The following is a 27,682-nucleotide window of genomic DNA, read 5'->3' as shown; positions in this document are numbered from 1 at the left end:
ATGCTCTACATAGGTCATAAAGCCTGGAAATGTTAAAAGTATACAATATACATTGCTAGCTCTCATACTTCCGCTGCAAGTAGGTATTACAAAATTAGCCAAACATTTAAGATTCAAATTTCTAGACTTATCTAGGCATATACTTAGACCAGGAAGTTATTATGTTTAGTTCTAACATGAGTGTGTGTTCAGTGATAGCTGAACGGTCGAAGTGGTAAAAGAATTTGGCCTTAGTCGAGGTTACGAACCTAGACACAGAATAGGCTTTTTCTAGTTGTATGTAGGTTTTTCTAGTTGTATAAGTATTAGAAATAAGCCTGAATCGTACTTGCTTTCCGAAACAAGGCGGACTACAGCTTCAACTTGCAAATTTCGGGGCTAGCAATAAGCCTTTAACAAAACTACTTTTAGAAAACCTCAGGTTTTTTTTGGCCTAACCTGGTAGTCAAACCTCAGTCCTAGTCATCAATAACCAAACTAAAGAGTACATAGGCTCAAAGGTCTACTACACAAACGTAGTGCTTATATCCAAGACCTAATATAACCTAAGTACAATATAGTAGTTATAGTCTGTGGTCCAGTGTCCGCGTGTGTTACAAAGCTGTAACATTTCACACGACGCCCCGAGTGACGTGCTCGTTAGCCCGCCATCGACCACCGACGAGATAGCCATGCTGCCGTGGTTCCGTGTACATTAATTAAGTTTCTATTTAGACAAATTTTATCAGGTGCTTATGCGTAACTTAACAGTGTTAATTGTTAGGCATATGAAGGCACCGAATCTTCCAGCACCCAAAACCCAATTGCGTACATACAAACATATTTAGCATTAACCGTCGTAGGGCGAAAATGGTGGTTAAATACTAAATATAGACAAAAAACCTTGAGTATCGACTTAATTTGGAGATCGGCTACTTGACTACAGGTCAAATCGGTAGTACGGTGACGTCACAGTCCCGCATTTTCGTTGGCATCAAACGAGTACGTAATAAAATGTTGCAGTCTGTAGTGATAACAATTTCATCAATATTTACCAGAAACAATTAGATTCATGGCCTGAGAATTTTAGGTGAACCTTTTACGAATACAAGTTCAACAATTTTTGTGTTGACACAGCTGTTAACTACCCATTTATTTAAGTCACTGTTCATTACTGATTTTACCTCATATCTCTACCTGCTTACTAATTCTAAGGCTTTCTTATTTCTCCCTTGATCCCCACAATCTGAGTGTGTGTAGATGACTGGTCGAAATACTGAGTGTTCAAATAAACCATCCTTTATTTTAAATACGTTCTGTTGCCACGTATTTTGACAACCCTCGTCGCGATGACAGGTGCCCGCCATCTTAATAAAGACTTGTTATAAGTATTTAACGTTTTAATTTGTATTTTGTTTAAGAATGTAACTGTTTTGTTGTTTAATCCCAATAATTAAGACTGCTTTGATTTTTAGCTAGCAATTTTTGACGGCGAAGGAAAACTTCGTGATGAAAACTTGCATGCCTAATAATTGTTTAATTAATTTCTTGAGGGCATGCAAAGTCTCTATCCCACTTTGGCTAACGTGATAGACTCAAGATCTAACCCCTACCGTGGGAGTAGTACAGCAGTGGGACAATAATGGGTTAAAAAAACATAAACAAAAACCTAAAGATTTCTTAGTATTTGGTTTTCTGAGGCAATTCGTAAATTGTTTAAATACTGTGTGGTTGTGGGTTTTTTAACGGAGCATTGACGTATAATTAATTGACCTCATAAATTCGTTTCTTTATAAAAATGTAATTCAGAATCGCAACGTATTTTTCAAATTGTTAAGTTAAAAAAGTAGGTACAGTAAAGTTAGTTGGCAATAAAGTATCGTGAAAAAAAAAAAGATTTTTATTCTTTATGCTCTATGGTACCCACGTCTTTACATTTCCAATCGCTCATTATAACAATTCATATGATCGTTGTTCTAATGAGTCTAATAATGAGTTTGATTCACGTTTGTTTGCTTTTATTCATATCAAGCACTTTGTTTAAACTTATATCCAGTGACAGCTGTGTGGCAGCCATTCACCATACAAGACGTTTGGCGAGACGTCGAAATAATGATGATTAATTTAATTTTGTTGCAATGTTAATGAAGTTAATTAAGAATTGAACGTTTGATACGAATACTTGTTTAATAGATATGTTAGAAAGATTTAAAGTAGCTGCTCACTATGCTTTGTAGGGTTAGTTTGTAAAAATTTGCGAAAATCTTTTGATTTTGTGTAGAGTTGTTTGCTAATTTCAGATTACCTAAATTCTTCGTTGCTATCTACCTGATAATAATATATAATAAAGGTTTTTTGAAAGTCATAGCAATGTCTTAAAATAATTAAGTAGCCTATTTTCTTTAGTTAATGTAAAAATCAAAACGTAAAAATAAAACGAAATATATTTTTAATACACTAGAAAACGATTCTCGAAATTCCAAATACTTGTATTTTACTCTTTGATACCGTCAAATACAAAGAGAACGGACATAAAGGATTACTTTTACAGGCAAAGGCACGTCGACTTTCATCCTCTCGAGGAAAATGGCGCGCGATCTGACAGCTGAGAGGTTTGGCGCGCTTTCATTTGTACGATTGTTGCCCGCTAATGGCGCGCTCCGAAACAATAGGGAAAATATCGCGATCTTTGCACACAAAGGACATTACTGTTTGATGTTGAATTGCAGTCGCGTTGTTATGTGGGAAGCGATTGTGGGCTTATTTCTTTTTTGTTGTGGGTGTATAATAAATAATAATGTACCAATAGGAGGAAAGGCTAAATTTTTCAGTACATTATTTTTAGTTAAACAATAATAATTTGATTCTATGGGTGTGGTAAATTGAATATTGTTAGTTACCTTGCTTCTCCACATTTTGGTTTAATTTCGGAACAAAACATTCGCGTAATTTTTTTATTTGTTAATAATTGTTTCATTAAAAATTTTTACTTTGTCTTTTCTATGTTTACTGGAAACGGACATTTATTAGGTTATGGTCCATTTTAACAGAATGTCGTTCCAAAAATCGATACTTGAAAATATTGATTTTAAAAATGGCTGTATTAGTAGTTAACAAATAGTGATAGAGAAGCACTGATCTTAGTGGTAAATCTCAGCTTTTCACAAGTTTCACTGGACGAGTGCGTGAGTGTACACACTTTAATCTCAGCCATTGAGCGTGCTCTCAAAAGGACTTGATTTGAGTACATCTTGAATACATTTCAACACGACTTATTTTCGTGTTTGTTTCTGTGTTGCGTTCGAATTACTTCAAATGAATGAAAGTATAGAAATTCGTTGATTTCTTGGAATTTGGAAAAAGGTTACCTAATTCAATTTCTACTTGTTCCGTAGTTCGGAAATTGTTACAAATTTAAAAGGACTTATCTTTATAAACTTCGTAACTTTACCTATTCTGATATTTGACACAGACAATTTAATAGTTGAAACATGGCTTTATTATTTGTCGAGAAAAAATAGTGATATCTAAATTATTTAACACTAGCTTTTACCCGCGACTTCGTCCGCCACCTGAATTTTCCCATGGAAATGCGTCATTTTCCCGGGGTAAAAAGTAGCCTATGTCCTTTTTCGGGTATCAAAATATCTCCATACCAAATTTCATGCAAATTGGTTCAGCAGTTTAGGCTTGATCGAGTAACAGACAGACAGACAGACAGACAGACAGACAGAGTTACTTTCGCATTTATAATATTAGGTAAAGATTATCAACGCGTTTTAATAAAAAAAGCTCTCTAATACATAGTTAGCAGAACGAAAGTCTATTCTAAGCTACATTTCTAAACTAGTTCGCCACACATTTTCAAAACAAAGCAACCCGCTTCCCAACAAACGTGAACGGTGTTCCACTAGCTCATTACATAACGACATAGTCTGGCACCTCCACATGCCGTAATTGTAGTCGCTTGAATGCCAGCATGGCAGCCACTCGAGACAAGCACGGGGGAGATTACGAAACAATAGATTTTTCCAAAATACATAATAATTCACAGCGTCAAATGAGGCAGCTCTTTGTGTGGTATTAGGGTTCTGTAGAGGTAATGTTAGGGGTCTTTGCTACAGATGGAAATGGGTTTTTTAGATGTGGGTTTTTACATATACAAAATATCAAGCTCTTTTTTCTATAGGGGTAGGCAGAGACCAAAGAACGCCACTTGGTACGATCCCTACAAATTTCCTTTGCATCACTCACATCCATACATCTTGTCATACTGAACTTGTTATTTTTGCTGCAGAAAGTTTTAAATCTAAGTTCAGTTTAAACATTTAGTCATTTATTTCTGAAAGCCTTGCAATTTCTGAATTTCTATTCAGTAATTTTTTTTTTGTTTGTGTGAATCAATTACATTAACGACACTGCGCTCCAGATACCTATTATTTTAAATAATTTAACCTAGCAAAGCTTATCGTGACGCAAAAAAGAAACGAATCTAACATACAGTTCTTGTCTACCTCTACATAATAATCAATTAGTTTTATTATATACGGAACCTCACTCAATTGTGTCAAAATTACTGCAACACATGGGTAGATTTTTGAGATTTTTTTGGGTCCGTGCTCAAGTGGAGTGCTTGAGCCGCGACCGCTGCGCCGCGCGAATTATTAAAAAGTACAAAAATAAAAAATATATGACCCTTGAATGGGAGGTCGCCTGTGAATATAACGTGGCTTAGGCACGGACAAATGATTCCTGTGCCGTTACAAAACTCGACATTATGAATAATTATAAGCTAAAGTACTTATATGTTATTCACACCTAATCTTTTGAATGAAACTATTTAATATAATAAACTGATTAAAATAAATTAGGAAGAGTTGTACAAATAATGAAATAAAGAAAAAAAAAAGGGAAATGAAACAAAGAAAATCACATTTTAACGGACGCTGTGTCTAAACGTCGGAGAGTAGACTTTAAAGGTATATATTTTTGTCATAATATACACAAAATGACAAAAGCTGTCTACGAATTAGCAATTAAGCATAAGTAAGTACCTACATAGATAAAGTTTAGCAGTTTTCTCTTTTTTACATGTTTTTTTTTTACAATTGCTTCTGTAATATTGTTCTAAATAATGCCCTACTTATCTTTATTATCATAAAACCATAAATATTCTTAACTACCAAATCAAAATACTCGAACGCTAAAAAAAGCATAATTAATCATGATATCTTTACTGAAACAACATTTAAAAAACCGGTAGTCACGAACAAAAACTCAAAATGAATAATATCTCCCCTCCATGTCTAACCGACCGCTCGACAAATGAATTAGTCGAAATAATACAACAAAAAAATTGTACAATAGCTTTTCAAACCAGTTGTGGGCGAATTTGTTACTAAAATGTTGCAACATCTGTCTAGAGGGGACTCTAACACACCATAAGTAATATAACTCTACATTTTACTACACGGAAATATCAACCAATGTTTTACAAAATAGAGTTGAAATTTGAACAAGCGGGTTTTAAACTTAAGTTCTTTTTGACAGTTGCAGTTCGAGTTAACGCCATTACTGTCAAATTGTGAGCCAATCAGCGTTGCGTAGCGCCAACCAATCAGCGCGTCTCATAGTACGTGTTCCGAATGTAAAATTTGGGGGGAAAGCGATTGTAACTTTTTGTTGGTTCAGTGGGAACTGGCTCAACTCTGATTAATTTGTTTTTGCCTCGATGGATGCGTAGGTTTCAAATGTTTGATGGAATATTAGAGTTGTTTAAATATTTACACAGTCTGTTACACTGTTATGATTGTATGCAGATCTTTGACAATGTCATTTTGAAGATAACTCACACACTTAGAAGGTGTTACTTTTACAAGAACTTCAGTTCAACAAGTTAGTAGAGAACTTTGTATGAAAGGTTTGCGGAAGGTGGAAGTATACAAAATTCAGAAATTAGCACATCAGTGATCCTCAGATTTACGCAGCTGACGATGGTATTTTTGGAAACACACAGTATTATTCAGTTTCATGTAAGAAAACCTGTGCGTGTTATGGCTCTCTACTAAGTTGTCGGGCTAAAATTGTTTATGACGATGAGTAATTGATGAAGTTTTAGCAGTATGTAAAACTTAGATACTATGAATAAACCGAGAGGTCCTGAGTTAGAATTTTTTAAACACATAAGGGACTACTTGTTATTTTCGTCGGGATAGCCTAATGATAAACAGTTTTGCAAGAGGCCATGATCTCGTATTAATATCCAACACTCTTCTTTACCGATGATGGCTATCCAAACAAACCAGAAGATTTTTAAACATATTTTTGGCATAATGCACTATGATGCTAAAAATCTTAATTTTTTGTCAAATTTTCCTTCTGTTTATAAGGAAAATTATAAAATTTATTGGCGCGAGACAACTGCAATCAAAATTGCAATAATTTTCGTCAAACATTTACCTCTACGATGCCAATACCTATAGGAAGGTATATTGTTTGTTTTCCCACGACAGTTTGGAAGTACCTCCCTAAGTACTGCACCGAGTAATGATGTTAAAATAATACGCCAGTCATACTCCAATGAAAATATACAGTGATTTATGTCGTGAGCGTGTGGGAAAATTGTCGTCGAAGCTTCAGAGAAAGATACTGATTTTATTTCATTTAGACTACTGTTTTATCATTAGATTACGATATGTAAGATTGCTGGAATAAAACCTCGCTTTTTTAGGCGAATTCTGCCTCTGCGGCGCAGTGGTTTAGGTCGCCACGCCGCGCCGCTACTACTACTATTGCATCAGGAGGTCGTTCGATTCCCACACGGAACAAATCTGACTGCGGTTGTTTTATAAAAAAAAGTGACTGATATGCTTGAAAGATCTATAGTTAAATTAGTAAATAGTTCATAATGGAATGCATAAATAAGAATAAAAGGCATAAGTGAGTCAAAAGTATAAGGCAATCTGGTAGACGTGCTCAAAGGTGGGACAAAGAGTGTTTTTGTTATGCTAAATTAATTATGTGTAGAGTCCTATTGCAGATCAACAGTTATTGTTAAAAAGTTAATTTCCTTCCGTTTTAAAATCAAATTTTTCAAAACACTTCTAATCTCCCAGTTTCGGTAATCCCCCAATTCGAACCCTCATCTCTTGCGTGGGAGGCCAATAGAGAGTACGTACACATCGCTGGACTAAGTTTGGTTTGATTGTTTAACTTTAATTAATTTCTAAAAGCCCTTCCATTCTTTTACTTCATCAGCGAAGGTGCCCAGTGGTCCTAAATCTGTGGGAAATTTAATAAATTCTACCAAAACCAATATACAAAAGAAATTAAGCGATATTTCTTAAATTCTCACGCAAGAAACTAACGCACCGCAAACTTATAATACATTTTGACAAGATCCGTGAACTTGAATGAGAGAATTCATTCGCTAACAATCAATTCGCGAATGGCCACTTGACCCGCGATTTCTCACAAGTCAATCACATTCATGGCGAAATTATAAATTGCTCATTCACACTCCGCCGACTAAGAAAGACATTCTCAAGGTACAGAGGAGAAGTCAACTTGCAATCCCTTCGGGCGAGCTCGGGTAAGTTAGCGAGCGTGGTGCGCGGGCGCCGCGTGAGCTTATTGATCGTCACGCGAACGCAGCGTGACAGCAGACGTCACGCTGACGGCGGCAGTCTCCGCCACTCATTAGGGCGAACGACAAAAGCAACTTTGACACATTAGTTTATGGTAAAATGAACATTCTAGATCTTGGATTTATGGGAAATGAGCATAGGTTTATGGTCGAGCGACGTGTGTGAGAATGTCAGAGTATTGTAACATTGAGAACAAAGCGATATTAGCTTTGCAATATGAATATTTATAGAACATGAGGGTAGTTCCGTAGTCCGTCTAAGTGTTGAACGTATTCTAATTGGACGAGGGGAGGCCGAGCGGTGCTCTGTCGACTAATTTTACATCTGCCTCGCCGCTCCGGACGCGGGGGTGAATGCATTCTAGATTTAGCCGTTTGATTCTAGACTTGGCCTTTAATTGGGGCTTTATATTGAAATATTCACAAGAGGTTGCTTTTTTATTGAATTTCTATTAGGTAGAGATTATTCCAAAGACTCTACATTAACATTTCTAAATGTCAGATATAACACTCGGTAGTAGAACTACTTAAGAAAACTCCTACGACTAATCAAGTTGCTTGGAATTAGACCCCGAGCATCTGTGATAATAAGTAAAATTTATGTCTAGAAAACTGTGATATCTTGCCTAATCTAAGACTATTTTGAGAGTCAATGATCAGAGAGCTATGAAATAATCTCATATCTACCGAATAAAAAATATATTTGAACCTACTCTTCATTTTCAGCTATTCTTCGCTGTACCCACAGTAACTAAGTATATAGCGTTATATTATAACATAATAATCGTAGGTAACATATACCAGGTACCTACTATTATTTTCAAAATCTAATAAATAAATCGATATTAACCGGCTTGATTGACGTGCGATTAACCTTAACCCTCTCTATTCCGGCCACAATTAAAAACTCATTTTTTTCATTAGCCTCACATGTCAAAACGTTTTCCAATATGGCTGACAAAGAGTTTTCAAGTGGCGCGCTTTTTTAAACGATCAATAGTTTTTTTGCTTTTTAACATTTCTTTTACAATGAGACGTTTGTAAAGGGAGCCACTTGAGTATGAATGAAGTTAACGGTGATTTTTTAAGTTTTTTTTTTCATGTCCAGGTAAGCATGTATTGCGTGTAATGGAGTGATAATAATTCATTGCGTTTTAAGATAATACTGGTTTTATTTAAGGAGGTGAAAAAACATTATTAAATTGCAAATTGTTCATTATTATTTTGAATTTTTCAAGGTTATAACCGGCGCTGAGGTTCAAAATTTACTCTTATTGTTCGTACTTATATTCAGTTTCACTCGATGTTGAGTGTTGAGTTTTACTCGACGCGATTGCTCTTCACCATTCACAGTTTAATTTTACCCACTGCTAAGGATCGGTATCTTTTTGTCTATTTCACGATTTTAGATCCTGTATAGTGTCCTGATAAATTTTCAGTGGTAGATCGATCAACCAAAATTTTCCTTCTTGTGTCGACTTTTTCAGTCCACAAATAGATTTTACTCGTGTAAAAAAAGCAAATTCTGCCGTTTGAGTTTCCTAAGCATGATACTACATTTTTGTTGTCAGCTGAAAGTGAAATAGGGTAGGTAATAATAAAAAAGATAAAATTCGGTGTCAATATTTTTTATTTATCTCTCTATACGTGCCAAAACATTTTCACAAAATTAATCTTAACATTAAACATATGAAATATAAATAATCAAATTATGGATGAATTTTCATAAAATTTTATAACTTCTGTATTTGTATAGCTACTTTTTGTATAAAAATCAAATTCCGATTATGCTTAATAAGGCTTGTTTACACAAATTCGGTACGGCATTAATTGGCCTAGCCGGGCGACAAAACCGAATATAATAATATGTAGATGAACCCGATCGGCACAAGCCGAACAAGTGAGTCGAGCCGGTTTTGCAGTTCGATAATATTGCCGAACCGAACGTGCCGAACCGAATATATGTAGCAAACCTTACTGAAGTGAGTTTTTTCATAAATAAAATCTAGTATTTATTGTTTTAAACTAGCTAGCAATTTTCCTCATGTCATCATTTTGTAAACTAAAAACACAATACTAAACGCATTTGATATTTCTCCTTGTCTACATTTGAAATACATAAAGCCAGACCGACTATTTGTAATTTAATAAATTTAGTAAATCAATTTAAAAATCATATAATAACTTAAGTAAAGATACAGCGGGAATAAGAACATTATTTTCGTACATATTATATTCTTTAGGAGTGAAGGGTTAACAAAGGGACTTCTAGCGTATTAAAAACTTTACATAACTTGGCTATACGCAACATTATATAAATATTAAAACGATTTTGATTTGCTACAATTGACTTCGTATTAACACATGGTTTCAGACACGAGACACACGATTCTGACAGATGATTAACAATAGGGTAGCTACCAGTCAAATCAGCTACTCTTTATGAAATGTCAAAAACACATTTTAGTATAGAAATACGACGTAGTGACGTCACTATGTTATATTTTCGTTGGTATCAAATGAGTGTCTAATAAAATGTTTCAGTCTGTAATAATTACAATTTCAACATTATTTACGAAAAAAGCTACATAGTGTAAGCATCTTAGATGAACCTTTTACGAGTACGAGTTTAATAGTTTTTCGTAAACCCTTGCAACTGGAGGTGTAGGCAGGTGTTTGACAATATAGTAAGCTTTTAATTAAAGTTGTGTTTAATTAATTATTATCAAAATCGTGCACTCATGCCTAAACGCTATATTGTACTATACAACATTATTCATCTATCTACGATTACAGTCTTGGAAATTTTGTTTATAACTTCCACTAAATAAATCATTTAAGTGGAGCTGTGAATATAATTTATTTATGCAATTACAAAAAGGCATATGTCTCAGGTATTTGTTATATGATATAAGCCCTTTTTATATTAATATTTTTTTGCCTATAATTGGTTATAATGTTGCTTCAATAATGAGTGCTTATAATAACGATATTTTAATTTAAACATTGGATATATTGTTTAATTTCCTATAAAAGGGGTTTATGAAAAGAATTGAAGTTTACAGGTCAGCTTAGTAACTAATACTGTCATGTGTTAGTCATATTTAAAAGTAATGCTATGGCATTTAGGTTAAAAATATGTATATATAGTGTTAGACAGACGGTTTTCCATACGTAGGCATCTGCTCTAGACCACTACTGAATAGAAAATACGACGGTGAGAGAAAAATAGCGCATAATTTGAACGCTGGTTTAAAGTATTGTTGGATTGTTTGATTTAGATTTTAAAGTACGATTTGACATAAGCTCGAATCTGAGTCAATCCAATTCGATTCTCTAAAGAGTAACCCCCCAGATACCTATTTCGTTTAGACAACCGTCTGCTAAACACCTTGTGAATATAAATATTCTATTTCAAAGACCTGTACAGGGGTATTAAGTTCACAAACATTATGGGAGTTTGCAAACAATCTGCCTTCAGCTTTCGGCTAAGACATCTTATTAGAAAAATTAACAGCTGTTGTAATGACAGTTTTAGGGTTTTTCTATTGAAAAAAGAATTAACACACATTCAACATTTTGTTCTTTGCAATAAACTACCACCCAACTCGCATTAAGCGAGGTAGATTGAAGACCTAACCCCTCCCTCATTACGAGAGGAGACCCTTGCCCAGCAGTGGGACATTAACGGGTTAAATTTATTTACTAGCAACTTTTCATGTACAGAAATATATATCTTATTTATCAATAACTTGGGTTTAATTTCCAACACGTACTACAAACTGAGCATTGTAAACGTCGTTTTTCAGGAATATTCTTCAACAAGACTCCTTGGAGAATAATTAACAACAAGATTTTTTGTTTATCATTTCTTTTACACATTTGTGCCGATTTTTAGCTGTAGAAATAGTCACCTTCAAGCATTATGAGTATATCAGTTTTTTTTTAAATTAATAAGACTCCGTGGTGCAGTGGTTAAGGCGGTCACCACGCCACTATCAGTGCGTCGAGAGGTCGTGGGTTCGAGAACAATTATTTGTGCGATCCACAAATAATTGTTTCGGGTCTCTTTGTACTTTGTATCCGTTGTTTGTATGTTTGTAAGAGTCCACGCGACACAAGAGCAATTCTTAGAGCGAAAGTTGTCTTTTTAAAAATGATAAACAAAAATTAAATGTAGTCCCTCACTAAAAATAGCTCTTATGTCGCAGGGAACTTTACAAACATACAATAACGGACACAACTTATATTTATGTATATCACGTTTTTAAGTTTGTCAAATTCTTGACAAATGGTCGCTGTTTTGAAAGAAATTCAGTTTTTCAATTACGACGGCGCGGGTTTCTAGAAATGACTATTTCTAACAACCTGCACAAGGTAACTTATTTTAATCTCAATACATTTTTACACTATATTGCGTAGATCACTTAGGAAGAAGAAAAGAGTAGAACGACATAACAAACTTATGTTTATGTCTAGTATTTACCTCTCATTATGGAAGCAGTGGAAGAAAAATTGAATTAAATATATAATTATCTATCTAATCTTTACTTCAACAAGATTTCATGATTGAGATTAAAATAAGTCCATTAAAATCGGCACCATATAATTTATAAAAAAGTCTTTCTACACTAGTATTAACGCCAGGACCCTCCCTGATTGCTCTGATACCTCCTATTAGATCCTGACTGCTGTTGATCACTATTGTACCTATTCCTTGATCCCTGGCTGCTGTACCCTTGAGCCCCTGACCCTGAAGAGTACCCCTGACTGGTCTGATGACCACCATATTTGTTACCCTGAGAGCTGTACCCTTGCGACTGCCCTTGGTTTCTCTGATAACCAGAACCGAATCTGTTGGAATTATTCTGGCCGTAACCTGATCGGTTGCCGCCTTGGTTGCCGCCCTGGTTGCCGCCGTGGTTGCCTTGGTAACCGTGGTTGTTTTGGTTGTAGCCGTGGTTGCTCTGGTAGTTTCTGTTCTGGTTATAACCGCGGTTGCCTTGCCCCTGGTCCTGGTTTTGACTGAATGGTACATACCCACCTGGTCGTGGACCGTAAGATTGTGAGCGATCTGTAACAAGAAAAACAAAGTTATTTTTATAATTAACACGATCAAACAGTTTTCTGTAAATACAACTGCGCAGTGCACTAATAGGGTCTCTGGAGGACATTTAATTTTTCCATAAAAACAACGAACACGAATTACAACCAAACCACAAAAAAGGATTCCATAAATATATGTTTTGTATGGTTTTAAACAACCCGAGACATACTCCCACAATATCTATTGTACTACAGACGAAACCTATACCAAATTCTAACAACTTTACATTTGAAACCATCACCAACTATGTAATTCAGATATATAATTATATATATTAGCTTAACATTTGTTCTAAATTTGTTCCAAATTATGTTGAAGTCAGCTTCCAGTCTCACCGAATGCATCTGGATAACAGTGTTACATGGAGCGACTGCCTATGTGACCTCCACAAACCAGTTACCTGGGTTATAACACGATATCCTTCGGTAAGACTGGTTGTCAGACTTTCAAGCTTCTGACTACTGTTAACGACTGTCAAAGAACTTCGAAAATGACAGCCGGGATCCACAATTAAACGTGCCTTCCGAACTCGATATGTATAAGATGGTCACCCATCCACAGAACAACCTCGGCAACCGTTGCTTAACCTCAGAGATTCGTGCGGCTGTTGTAAACTAAGCCAACTATGTAAATACAGATTAAAAAACGCGAAAAAAAATATCTCCTTCCGAAAAAAGTCGTTGAAAGAAGTTCCTGCAAGTAGCATCTTTGATAGCGACACCTGTATGAATATAAACGCAGCTTTTTGTCGTATTGCGACACTCGGCACTCGACTAAAAGTCGCTGCGGCGCGGATCGCACGGCGAGTGTTTAATCGGTCGCTTTGTGCATGTAATCGCGATGGAGTTGATGGCTGCTTTTTGTTTTATAGTTAGTTATGTTTGTTGCTGTTCGGTGGGTCTATGTTTGAAGACATTGAATAAATCAGGTGAAAAATTGACAACAGTATGTTACTCAAGTCATTATTATATTATAATCGATATTAACAATTTTAAGATGTAAAAAAGAGAAATCTAGATAGAGTACCTAAGGTACTTTGTAACCTTTGGTTGGTTTACATCTACACTAAAGCAGTTTGCGTCAGAAAATGAGAACACAACCAAAATATTTTGTGTCGTTATTTTTTTTAAATTCTTTATGTATGACTAAAACGTATAATATAACGACTACTAAATAAGGGATTGTTTAGAGTTGCCACTGGTGAATAAAGATGCTAGAAATTCAAAGTACGTAGTGTACTGAGTCCTTCGGTACGAAGTGCCAAATGTTAAGCTAAAATGTACAAAACTGTCTCAGTAGAGGATTAAATACATAATAAATAAATGATTTAATGTATAATAAGGCATAATATAGGCTTAGAAAATGACAAATTCTTGAAGATATTAGCCACATCCAGCCCTTCCCTCCTGAACGACAGTATCTAAGTACCAGTACATAACAAATTGTCGTAAGTACCGCACTCTACATCGCTCAGTATTACCTCACACAGATTACTAGCATGTCTCTAATACCTTTGATTTTGTTCAATGCTCCTTCACTGTCAAGAAGGATTAATGAGGGGTGAACACGTTTTATAATTTTCTTTAAATGTGGTTAACACAAAGGTCTCGGCGTGGAATTTCCTAGCTATATCTTCTTGATTCTGTCTTTAATTCCGCAAAAAAAATTCTTTTTGTATTTACTACTAAGTTTTAGTAATGCTAAGTAAAACCTGTGTATTGTGCATTTTTAAGTATTTTTCCTTCATCAGCTAATAAGATCAAAACATGTAAAAGTATGCGGTTTGCAGAAAAGTAAGGAAATAAAATAGGTGTCATATTATTAAGCTGTTAAAATCTGCTTTTATTACGTACACTTTTGTCAGATTTTGACATTCTTCTTATTAGAAATTGAAGTTACCGACTCAAAAACACCAAACCTTTTCGTAAAGTGAGAAATAATTAATGCTGATAACAAAATAAAGTTGTTTAAAACAATAATAGACTACTTAATACTACCTATAACAGTCTCTCTTTCCTAAAATCGTACATTACAGGTTATTCTTTAATTACAGGTTTCTAAAACCGTTTCTTAAAAGATATCACCATCAAATATCTAAAGTCCTCATATCATTTATAGGGCTAGACACTTATAAATGATACTACCTAAAGTATATATAACAAACACAGACAATACATATGTATATATTACACGTATATAAATGGTGGTACGTTAATAATACCGTGTGTAGTGTGACTAGTGCCGACTAGTGCGCAACGAGGCGACGCCATTAGCTCGCATTGTTGGCGCCCACCGTGGGGCTACTATTACACACCGTACTAGACTACTAACTACGATAGTAAGTATCTACGTATATTACTTAATGTAAATGTAACAACCTTAGGCTTTTAAAATATATTTACTTTACTTAACTGTTCTTAAAAACGAATTAAGAAGATACCGTGTTGCAGGAACTTTTAAATAGGAGTGAACAAATTTCACTTTTTTGTCTTAATAAATTTACACCCTCCTGAGTAAGAGTCTCCTTCCGTATTGAGGGACGGGTTAGGCCTTTTTGTATTGTCAAAATATTTTATATTATTTAGAAAATGTTTTTATACCATGCCACCAATATGTATGCCCATGTACAGGGCACATTACCAAAGTAGTGAGTACTACTACTGAGAGTATTTCACAGAAATTAATAAACTTACCGTTTTGCCCCAATCTGGAATAGAATCCTCCACTTCATGATCCGTAGTTGCATAGACTACTAGTACGAACATAGAACTTTTTTTTCTTTAGGATATTTTCACCATCAAAAAATTGAGCTACGAAATACAGTAGGTATACGTTAAAAACAATATCTACATAAAAACAGCTTTAATTAATTCCTTTTTCGTTAGTAACGCTGACTGGATCTATGTAAAACTGTACAGTCAAATCCTGGGGGCGGCGAAACTGTCAAAAAATCCTCTTTCACTCCACAAGAGTCCTTTTATATAGCCGAAACTTGCACTTTAAAGGCACGTATTCACTGGGTAGTATAATATTATACTGATTATTTTATTCTGTTATTTTTTTGAAACCCAACTAGGTAAGGTGTTTGGTAAATGTAAGGCATATTATAATGGCGCAAAACTTTTAAAGCATGGAACCTAATCGAATCTATTCCTATCTACCATTATCTGTGTAATATTTTGGGGTACCCAATACCAATAACAAACTTTCAAACAGTTTGTAGCAAAACGTGTCAAAAGAATAAAATAATTTTCAAAATTGCCACAAAATTCTCAAGTTTTTTAGCTATTATCATATTTCTTTCTTAATATTCAAGCCGAATAAATAATGTATATAATAATGTGTGATAATATTTTTTTGTATTGTATACAAATCACAGTCTTTATTGCGACAACAAACGTCTACTTTTCTCTTAAACATACAACTGCAGTACCTAATGGAAAACCACCCTTATGTTCCACAGTTGTAAAAATAAAAGTGTAGGTCTGAGACATAATAGGCACCTAATGGGCGCGGCGCGACACGTTCGCGTCAAAGCGACGAGCGACGCGCGCCCAAATTATAGCGCCTACCTTACACTATGTAGCTCTTCTACCTACTGGTTATATGGCGGGATTATAACACTAAGTTTAAAACATTTGTATTGCTGTTATGTTGCGCAATTATGTAGAGTAGGTACTGTCGAGTATCGAGAGTTTGATTTAAAATATCCTGCCAAAATAGTTCTTACGGAGTCCGATAGAGGCGCTGATTAAAATTTAAAAAAATGAAAAATTTGCGAAGTCCAAATGTCTACCAGCTGGTAGTAGAGTGTCGAGCTATTGACGACCTTCATTAAGTGGTTAAGATGGTCGCCTCACTTGCTACCACTGCGTCGGGAGGTCGTGTTGGTTCGAATCCCACACGGAATAATTATTTGTGCGATCCGCAAATATATTGAGGGACTTTAAGAAAGACAGAATTGATAATATCTTAAAAACTGACAAATCATTCATAAACACATGATACTTAAAAAAAGCGTCTAGGTCTTATTTAGTTTTAATTTAGTTAGGTAAAGAAAAAAGACCTGTCATTACTCTCTTTCTTTCAAAATAACAATAACAATAAAGTATCCAAGTTGTCACGCAAACCGTGAAATGTTATATTTCCTTGATGTTTGAATGAGACATCGGTATCGCTGGCGGCTACAGTCTCATTACAAGTCTCACTCCTCGTCTGAGAACAACTCGAGCACCCGGCGCTCCCTGCCCAGGACCACCGCGCTTTTGATCATACCAATATCAAAATATATATTTTGAAAATTTTGTGTATATTTTTGGAGCAAACAATAAACTTGGTTCTATAAAATTGTAGATCTTAAGTTTATGAATAGTGAGTCATACCAATATCAAGATATATATTTAGTAGATTTGTTTAATGTTTTTTGAGGAGAAATAAGCGTGGTTTTAAAGAATGCAGATCTTAAGCTTATGAATACTAAGTTGGTAGTCAAAACGGTATGTGATGGACTGCTCGCCAGTTCATAGGTGTAGCCGAAACGTCAAGAAAAATAGATAATGGGAAAAGTTACGAAATGTAAGATAAGCTTTTTTAATAAAAGTAATAAGTAAGTAGGTATTTAATACGTATTATTTTAAGAGAAGCCTGCTTACTTATAGTGTGTGGCATAATTTACCAGAATATAGCGGAGAGAGAAGCCATTTTAACACCACATCGATACGATAGACAATATGACAAACTGATGAAATAGTTAACGAAGAACAACATGTTGACAAATATTGAAAGAATTTATACAACAATCCTCAATCAATTAGCAAAATCCAACCAAAAAAAAAATCAACCGACACGTAAGAAATCACGCATCACGCATAACGAAGCATCCATCTTGGATCCCCCCTGCAGCACAGATAAAAAATAAACGAGCCGCCACTCGACATTGTCGCAGACGGAGCGTAATTAGAGGCACGACGACGCGTGCTCAAGCACGTGAAACGGAACGGCACTGGGGTTCAGCACCTGAGAGGTACCTACTGGTTCACGGCTCACTTGCTCGCTGTGTCTGTGTTTTAGATTTATTGGAGCATTTTTAGATATTAATGTGTTTAAAATAAATAATTAAATGGCACTATTATCGCTTAGGTGAGAAAGAGTAGAAAAAATATGTGAATATTTAATTCCAGTACGTATTTGAGTGGCGATATTCCTAAAGCTGTCACCATTTTGAAAATACTGCGTTAAAATTAGATTATTTCTATTTGTGATTGTTGTTCGAGATTCCCTGGTTAAAAGCTCAAGAGCCACCAAAAGCCCGATTGCTACGTTCACTTTTATAGAAAAGATTTTCGTGAGTGTGTGGTGACATTAAAAGAAGGGAAATGTCTATCTCATTGGGAGTTGTTAATTTAAAAGAAATAAATTAACATTTATTTCTGTTCAGACTCTGAATGTAGCGCGTTACTGTAAGTCAGATAACAGAAGTAATATAGTACTTACACTGATATTATTTGACGAAGAAGAAAGCATGTAAGTAGGTACTCCCAAAGAACCGGGTTAAGCAACCCTTGGCGCGGTCATTCCGTAGATGGGTGACTGTATAGTGGTATTTAAATTGGGCGTCTTCGTGCTTCGAAGGGCATGTTAAAAAGTCGGTCCTGGTTGTTATGATCTAAGATAACAGTCGTTAAGCCACCTCAAAGGTCAAAGGCTTGAACAACTTTGACGCTAGGTTGACCACTAACCATACGATAAGAAGAAGAAGTAGGTACTCAAAAATCTAATTAAATATAGTAGTTCACTTTTCTATGTACGGACTCCAGCATCCGTAATATCGTTGCGTCCCTACCCATTCTCTATTCCCGTAACAACTATTTTTGTTTCCTTGTTTTTATCATAATAATATTGTATTTTGAGATATTGTTTTCAGGCTGCCGGAAGGATCAAGCGTAAGTGAGGCTTTGGTCAACTCATCCCGCTCGATCTCATCCCGCGGGATGAGTTGTCCTAGTACAATTTTTGAATCGGACAACTCATCCCGCTGACATATTTTACGATTTGTACAGACTTGATAAAAAGTGGTTCACGCGCATTAGGGCTAATTCTCAGTGTGAAAAAAAAATCTTATTCGAAAATTCGGCACTCTCAGGTTGGTGTAAATTCCAGCAAATGAATAAGACAAAATAATGTTGTAGAAATATAACTGGGTTGTGGAGGTCAGATAGGCAGTCGCTCCATGTAAAACGCTGGTATCCAGCTGCATCTTGGAGACTGGAAGCCGACTCCAACATAGTTTGGAACAAAGGCGAAGCGAATATAATAATGTTGTAGAAATATGGAACGGGCATATCAAAAAATATATAAACACTTCGCCGTGCCCGCCACGCCAAGCCACAAATTCAATGTCCAAAATGTTATCGATTAAGCATATTGATTTGACTGCCTCCTAAACCACTGCGCCACGCAGTGGTTTAAGTCGCCACGCCGATACCACCGCGTCGGGAGGTCCTGGGTTGACACGGAACAATTATTTTTGCTTTCCATAAATGATTGTTTCGGGTCTGGTTGTACTTTGTGTCCATTGTTTGTATGTTTCTAAAAGTCCCCGGACACAAGAGCAATTCTTAGAGCGGGAGTTGTCGTTTCAAAAAGAAAGAAAATAAAATATATAGATAAATAAGTGAGTAATATATAGAGAAATAATTATTAATTCATCAGACATTTTTGAATATACAGCTTAAAACACAAAAAGAATATTTATTTAACTTCATCTCCTACTGTAATAAACTTCAGACCACATTTATAGCAACTATAACAAACAAACAAACACTTTTGTTCACGAATGTACAAATATTTCAAATTATACAGTACATTTTACCTTTCGTTTATAGTGGGATGAGTTGACTAAAGAAAATTAATAAAAATATTAACGTGGACATCTTATCCCGCGGGATAAGTTTTAAGCGGGATGAAATGACCAAAGCCTCGCGTAAGTCTCTAAATGATATTCATAATGTCTACTCTTCATCTTCATATTCTACAGGAATATTATAAATGCTAAATCAGTATGTCTATCTGTAACGGTTTCAGGGCTATAACGAATATGATGAAATGTAACGTGGAGATAACTGAAGACTTTAGCTTCAAACATACACTAAATTAGTACTTTTTAGATCCTCGCATAAATGTTGTTTAACCATTTATATAAAAAATAGTAGCCTCTCCTTTTTTGAAGGTGGTAAAAAGAGAAAATTTGAACACCCAGGTGCTAATCCCAGCAATTTACAAGAGGTTTGCTTCGAAATACTTTTCTTCTGCTAGGAATTATAAATCCTAAATTCGTATCCAGTGAGCTGTCGTATTTGCTTATCTCCATACATTCTAAATCATAAACATACACACGTCAATCTTGAAATAAAATAACCGTGTTCAATTAAATTCTACCCCTTATAGGGGAGGAAACTGGTAATTGGGCCGTGTGCCGTCATCCCCTGCCTACTACCTAATGCCATGCAAAAACAACCCTTAACACGCCGCTATAGAGGTTATAATAATACTATTTTTTATATTCGATTAATTTAATTATAATTGGGAGTCGTTTTAAAGTGACTTTTGATGATAGTAGTCGATATGAAATTTATTGCGATATCGGTTTGGTGGTTTAGTGGGAATTAAGCATTATTATTGGGTTCTAGGTTTGATTGATCAAAGGTTGAAATTATTACTCTTAAAATAATTTCATTAATAAAGATAGTATCATAAGATGTAAATATTTTTAATTGTTTTTTGCAATGCGTAGATGTGATGATTGGGTCAACCTAGTGTCAAAGTTGTTCAACCACCTGAAGGCCTTAAGCATGGCTGAATGACTATTAAGTTAAATGACAATAGCAAAATCCGACTTTTTACGTGTCCCCAAAATCACATCGATACTCCATTGAAATACCACCCATGCAATGACAACGCCAAAGGATGCTTAACCCACAGATCGTTTACATCAACCGGCAAGCGCAACTAGCTAAGAGTGCCTCAAAATCGATCATAATTAATGTTAATATCTGAGCTAGGAGACTCACAAAATCTTCATATAATCCTTAGTGCAAAATTCGACCAAAAATTTTTTAAATTCAAGCTACATTCAAACCTTTTAAAATACTTTTTACACCATAAATAGGTATCTTTCAAGTGGACTCATCGCTATAAAAAATAAAGAGTACAATACTTAACACTGCAAAATAACCCACATTCAAAGATCGGCGATATCTTTATCCGATTACGTAAAAAGCTTTAAGCCCATATTAAAACACCTGGTTAAGAGTAACAAAATGAAAAAAAAACAACTAAAAAAAACTTCCGACATTGTATCCGTAATCCTCTATAGGAAGCACTTGAGCCACGATATTTAAAAAAAATCCCAACCCATTGTTGGCAACCCTCTATAATTATTATTTTCGTAGCTGGCAACACACAATGGCGCGTCCCTACGCACTTCCTGTTTGCTCTCGCGCGCTATTTAACGTGAATGCGAGCGATTGGCCAATTTGAATTTCGAATGGAATACATTTGTCGGCTATTGGTTTGTAATTTTGTTTTTTTTAATAGTGATGCGCTGTGATTATCTGTTTAGTGTTGTGTAGGCGAGTTGTTGATGGATTCGCCTATTGTTTGATAATTGAGGAAGTAAACATAGTTTTTTGGAAGTAGGAGTAAAATGTTGTGACAATAGTGTCTTAGGAATAATAGTCATTCATTTTCGCGGTAGTTTTTATCGTATACAATGGTAAACGCCTTATTTTTATGAGAGTTAGCAAAAGAACTATTCTTTACTTATAGGTAGAATATAGTAAAACTCCCGAAATAAAACGAAAAAACCTTAGAACACTTATTACTTTTTAAAACATTCAGTTAAAATTATTTTGTCAAACAATATTACATATCAGGTCCTTAAAAAAAACGACATACTAAATCAATGAAACCAGTCAAGTCAAGTCATAAGCCTTCAGGCGGCTTGAGCCACAAGGGCTAGACAACAATCTGTAGTACAAGTTTACACCCCTATACATTATAAGGGAGGAGTTAAACTTCAATAATTTCATAGCCGGAGGTAACGTGTTTTACAAGAGTTGATCGTTAACCCTTAATTTAAGGGTGGTTTTAGGGACTATAGTAATTTGTTTTGACTGCATCTGTGGTGCGACTATGCGACTATCACGCATAGGTCTCGGGTTCGAATCCTGGGTCAAGATATTTTTTTTTGTCCAGTAATGCTTAGTTGTTCAGAGTTATATAGTTTATTATTCTAAGGATCTTACCTACCCGTTACATGGCAAGGGATAATAAAGCCTTCTTTCCACGTGTTTATCTAAATACATGTGCAGCCAGTTGGATTGGAGCACATTGAGATTGAGTCGGCTTTCAGTCTCGGACTTCTGACAACTGTCAAAGATCCTCGAACATGATAGCCACAATTTATCGTGCCTTCCTAAACACGGAGGATCTCGGTATCTATAACATGGTCACCCGTCTACAAAACAACCTCGGCTAGGAACTTTACCTCAGAAATCAGTCTATGTGGCTGTTATTACTTGGCTACGAGCTTCTCACAATAATATAATATAATAAACATAATATTATGATGAAGCCTTGAACAGTGCAACAGTTAAAATGCCTACACTTATCAGTAACTTAAGGGTGTAAGTTACCAAGCCACACTCCGCCCACAAATCAAAATAACTCCAAGTCACAATGCCTTGCGGCGCGACATGATCGTAAGTGAATCGTTGCTGTAATTACACAATCAACCCTGCACGAGGGGGTGAACAGAATATAACCTCAGGCTATGTGGTAACGTTTATTGATGTTAACACATAACATCATTTACCCCCGGTTTCTGAGTACATTTAGCGGTAGTTTATCTATTCAATAGCGTTTTTTTAAATGAGTTTTATACGCTATTTAATAGATAAAATACCGCTAAATGTACCTCAGAAACCGGGGAGTAACTTTTTCGATATTTATTTCATTCTTGCTACCCTTTTTACATCTAAACATTTCTCTACATCTATGGTTGCCTGGATGATATTTCCATGAAAATTATGATTAATTCTAGCTTTAACCAGTAGTTATAACTCAAATTTACTGAAAAACACAAAGAAACTAGTCTTCCCCGGGACATAATTTTACACCCACAAAATTTCACCCAAATCTGTAAAGCCATTCTCACGTAGAACAACACACTTTCGCATAGTTACTTAGGTTACAATGCCTTGCGGCGCGACATGATCGTAAGTGAATCGCTCCTGTAATGACACAATCAACCCTGCACGAGGGGTTGAACGTATGTAACCTGAGGCTATGTGGTAACGTTTATTGATGTTAACACATTACATTATAGCCGCATTTGTCGTTAATTATATAAATATTGGTTTTAACCCGCAATTTAGTTAGAGGAAGTCAGATATAACTTTAAAATAGCATAATAATATAAGCATTTAATTGTGTATACGATACACAAAACAGTGCATTCTATTTGTCAAATCAGTACAAAATGCTGAATTTCAGGGTGTTCCTTTGTTTTAAGATATTATGTGTGTTTGAAGGATCTTATTTTCATTAATGACCTATCGATTGGCTAAGTGAAATAGTGTCTTGATATGTTTTTTTCTATGTTGAAAGTTTGATTTCAGGTATTCGAAAGCGAAGTTTTCCTTTTCAAAATTAAACCATGATTCCTTTCATTGAAGTCAGATATATTGAATAATTAGGGTAGTTTTCCTCTGTGGCCCATTTTTAATCACCCTGATTCATAATCTCTTAAATAAAAAATATTATCTGTTCGTTCTAAATGTTAAAATTAGAGGAAAATAACAAGTTTTCTTCAGCCTCTCATTTTAGACAGCTGTATGTGTTTTTCATAAATTTTGTTTAGTAAACAGGTGTATGTGATTTCCAAGTTTATATACGTAAAACATTTCTCCAACAATCCTATTCATTCCCATATAACATGGCATAAAAAATCATAAATCAAATAAAACTAAAACTGTCTATCATCAAGTCATTACCAGTGAGCCACGTGCGAGCCCTCTGACGGCCAATTAACGAACTGACGTACACCCTCCGTGCCCTGAGGGGGGGCGAGAGAGGGGCGTGAGGGGAGGACGTGACGTCACGTGACGCAATTACACGTCACGCGGCGCGCCATTGTTGACGGATGAGAATTAATTTTTAATAACGTTCATATTATTGTTATGGTGATTGATATTAGTTTTTTTTTATTGATGTTTAATTGGTGTTACGTTTGGTTTAAATTGTTGTGAATGTTTTTTGTATGAGTTGATATGTTTTAAAAAATATATTGTGAGACTTTTCCGTATTTGAACTTAGTAGTAGTATAGTGGCCGCGCATTTCGAGATTCAACATAGAAAACACCCAATTATTAGAATTTACGTGAAACATAATCAGACCGATTGTTTCACTACGGCTAGAACCTCGAATACGGTTGCGGTTAGTTAAGTCACGGGTTCAATTTCCTAGTCAAGCAAAATGCTTCCTAATACATGTACAAAAACTCGTATTTCATTACACTTCTCACAAACACCTTCGGTCGGTATGACCAGTCGTCGCGCAGAGGTCTCACGGTCGAATCCCGAGACGCGCCAATTTATTTTTTCTCCCAAAAAAATCTTAGTAATTATCCCAAGTTAGGAAGTTGCGGTTATAGACCTCCGTGTGTCAGAGAGCACATAAGACCTAGGAGGAATAGTTTTCAAAAAATATTAGGTCGAGGAAAAAGTCTTTTCGCATTATAGTATGTATGAACTTGTAATAAAATCTCTTTGGCTTCAAGAATCACAAATGCGTACACGCTTCATTAGCTTTCATTATGTTTCTTTCAGTGAGCTCGTGAGATACCCAAATATCGAGCTGTTTTGTGTAGAGAAAAGATTTTATTACAAGTTCATCTATACTAATATAATAAAGCTGAAGAGTTTGTTTGTTTGTTTGTTTGTTTGAATGCGCTAATCTCAGGAACTACTAGTCCGATTTGAAAAATTCTTTCAGTGTTACATAGCCTATTTATCGAGGAAGGCTATAGGCTATATAACATCACGCTACGGTCATTAGGAGCGGAGTAGCAACGAAAAATGTGACAAAAACGGGGAAAATTTTGACCCATTCTCTTAGGTGACGCAAGCGAAGTTGCGCGGGTCAGCTAGTACATACTATAATGCGAAAAGACTTTTCCCCGACCTAATATACAGTTGTCGTCGTCACAATTCTGTCTCCTGACTAGGCCAGTGTATTATTGTATGTTATAATAGTAATACTCACTGTGTTGTTGCTGCCTCTGCGGCGGCGGCACCGCGCCGTACGCGTTGTCGCGATGTTGCCGCGGCAGGTTGTGGCCCAGCATGCGCTTGCCGGCCGCGTCCAGAGATGCTATCGTGTGAGACCGGACCATGCCTACGACAATCATTTACATATATAAATAGAAATAAATTACTGGTATGTAAGCGTATAACTTTCGAACAACTAAACTAAATTGGAAAAAGTAGGAATATTTTCGTCGAGCTATTATCAAAGTTGTTCAAGCCACCCGAAAGACCTTTGACATGGCTTAACGACTGTTATTACACTGCGTTCAAATATCACAATGCGTAACCCATCTATGAAATGACCGCACCAGGGGTTGCTTGACCCTCAGATCGTTTACCGACCAATGACCGCTTTTGACTAAGACGCCTCATAGAAACTTAATTTACCTTACGAGAACTATCTAACTTATATGTTTATCGTAACTTCCAAAGCCAATTCTATACCACAAAACTAGTGCCTAATATCTCACCTATATGAGGTCTCCAGTTCCTATTCTCCTCGTGCGACAGGTTGCCAGGCTTGAGCACCCTGGGCGGCTGCACGGCGCCCTCCAGCCGCCGCGCCGGGAACTCCTTGTCGTAGGAGGGGTCGAGGAACCTCACGCACACCACGTGGTTGCCCAGCACCGGCTGCAGACCGATCACGGGCGACGCTAGTTGACTGGTGAAAGAATAATTAATATAAATACAATAGGGTTTTTGACTCTCAGTCTAATCAGCTCTTTATGAAATGCCAAAAACACATTTTAGTATAAACATACGGTGGCGTCACAGTTTCCTATTATCGTTGGTATCAAATGAGTGTCTTATAAAATGTTTCAGTCTGTAACATAATTTAACATTATTTACGAAAAACAATTACATAGTCTGAGCATTTTAGATGAACCTTTTACGAGTACAAGCTAAATAAATTTTCGTTAAACTCAGTCTATTATCCAATTTGTGTATGACAATTACAGTGAAGGATTATGAAGTGGCAAAATCCCCAGTTGGGTCAAAATGCTATTGGATTCTTGTTAGAATTGTCTCAATATTACGTGTGCACGCACTACCTCCTCCGGTGTGTAAGCTCGCCCGTGCATGCGTGCGAGCATGCACGGGCGAGCTAGTACGTGCATTTGATCATTTGTGTAAGTTTGTGTGCGTATGTCCGTGCCTTTGAGCATTTTTGTGAGCGTTTGTAGCGCGTGTGTATGCATGCGTGTGTGTGTGTGTGTGTGCGTACGTACCCGCCAATAAGCACATTGTCAGCACTGAGCAGCACTTCCCCGGTGAGACCCTCGGAGCGGTAGGGGTACTTGTGCTTGTCGTGGACGAGCGCGCGCAGCTCGGAGCCGGCGCTGCTGTACAGCCCCAGCACGTGCTGGTAGCTCTTGTTGGCCGTGCCCACGTACAGGCGGTCGTGGCCGCGGATGTTGCGCTGTTCTACGGTGAAATACATTATTTATTAGTGTCTATTTACAAAGTCCACCCCTGTATCGCCCGGGTGTTTTCATACGGTACTATGTTCCTTACAAATCTAAATCGTACTTTTAAATTCCAAACTAGTACATGATCAAATCTATTCTAATATTAGTAATTCGAAAGTTTGGATTTGTGGATGGATCTTTGTTACTCAATTACGGGCGAAATGAAATGCAAAATATTTCAGATTATTCCTATTTGTTGCACATTCATGGTGATTAAAACTACTTACTACAATTAAAACAAAAGAAGGCCTAATTTTCTACAAGGACTAGCTGACCCGCGCAACTTCGCTTGCGTCACATAAGAGAGAATTTTACCCGTTTTTGTAACATTTTTCAATGGTACTCTGCTCCTATTGGTCGTAGCGTGATGATATATAGCCTATAACCTTCCTCGATAAATGGACTATCTAACACTGAAAGAATTTTTCAAATCGGACCAGTAGTTCCTGAGATTAGCGCGTTCAAACAAACAAACAAACAAACTCTTCAGCTTTATAATGTTAGTATAGATAACACATAATAGGCTATAGCATTACTATAACTAAATGTGTAGAGTAGCGGGTAAAATCTTATAACATTTTGTTTTTTTAATAGTGTTTTGATTACGTACTCTCAGCCTCAGTGAGGTCCTCGTAGTAAGGTTCAAGCGCTTGGAACAGTCTCTCCTCGTCCACGAAGGGCAGCAGCGCCACGCCCTGCCACGCGAACTTCTTGCCGTTCAGGTCGATCTTGAAGTCCGTCGGGTAGAAGTCGATTATCGGCGAGTACTAAGGACAAGTAAATAAATGAGTAAGCAATAGGCCCGTGTTATTTTGAAAATATATTATTACTAGCGAACCCGACAGACGTTGTCCTGTCTACACGTTACTAATAAATTAAAAATTAATTAAAAAAACATTGTCCAGTGGACAAAATTGCGAATTTAAACCATTCTCAGATCCCCTTGAACACACACAAAAAATTTCATCAAAATCGGTCCAGTCGTTTAAGAGAAGTTCAGTGACATACACACTTCCAGAAGAATTATATGTTCTACCGGTAAAGGAAAACATTGTCGAATCAGTTACGATAATTATGACAAAAACACATTTTAGTATAGAAATACGGTATAGT

The 27,682-nt window shown here is 36.1% G+C and overlaps 1 protein-coding gene across 2 annotated transcripts in view; it reads right to left on the bottom strand.

The window, feature by feature from the left end:
* Window positions 1–9,236: 9,236 nt before the first annotated feature.
* The window catches only part of Rat1 (5'-3' exoribonuclease 2 Rat1), a 32,373-nt gene continuing 13,927 nt past the window's right edge, over window positions 9,237–27,682 (bottom strand). For both annotated transcript variants that reach the window (XM_076126395.1, XM_076126397.1), the window contains exons 12-16: window positions 27,180–27,336; window positions 26,330–26,525; window positions 25,571–25,761; window positions 25,057–25,188; window positions 9,237–12,698 (exon numbers count right to left, since the gene is read on the bottom strand). In XM_076126395.1, the coding sequence (XP_075982510.1) occupies window positions 12,262–12,698; window positions 25,057–25,188; window positions 25,571–25,761; window positions 26,330–26,525; window positions 27,180–27,336 (1,113 nt within the window). In that variant the 3' untranslated portion in view covers window positions 9,237–12,261. The remainder of the gene's footprint in view (window positions 12,699–25,056; window positions 25,189–25,570; window positions 25,762–26,329; window positions 26,526–27,179; window positions 27,337–27,682) is intronic.

The sequence above is a fragment of the Anticarsia gemmatalis genome, chromosome 19 (genome assembly GCF_050436995.1).
Source record: "Anticarsia gemmatalis isolate Benzon Research Colony breed Stoneville strain chromosome 19, ilAntGemm2 primary, whole genome shotgun sequence".
In the NCBI taxonomy this organism is placed as follows: Eukaryota; Metazoa; Arthropoda; class Insecta; order Lepidoptera; family Erebidae; genus Anticarsia; species Anticarsia gemmatalis.
Note: the sequence above shows the minus strand (reverse complement) of the source record. Positions and strands in the feature narration are given on the sequence as shown.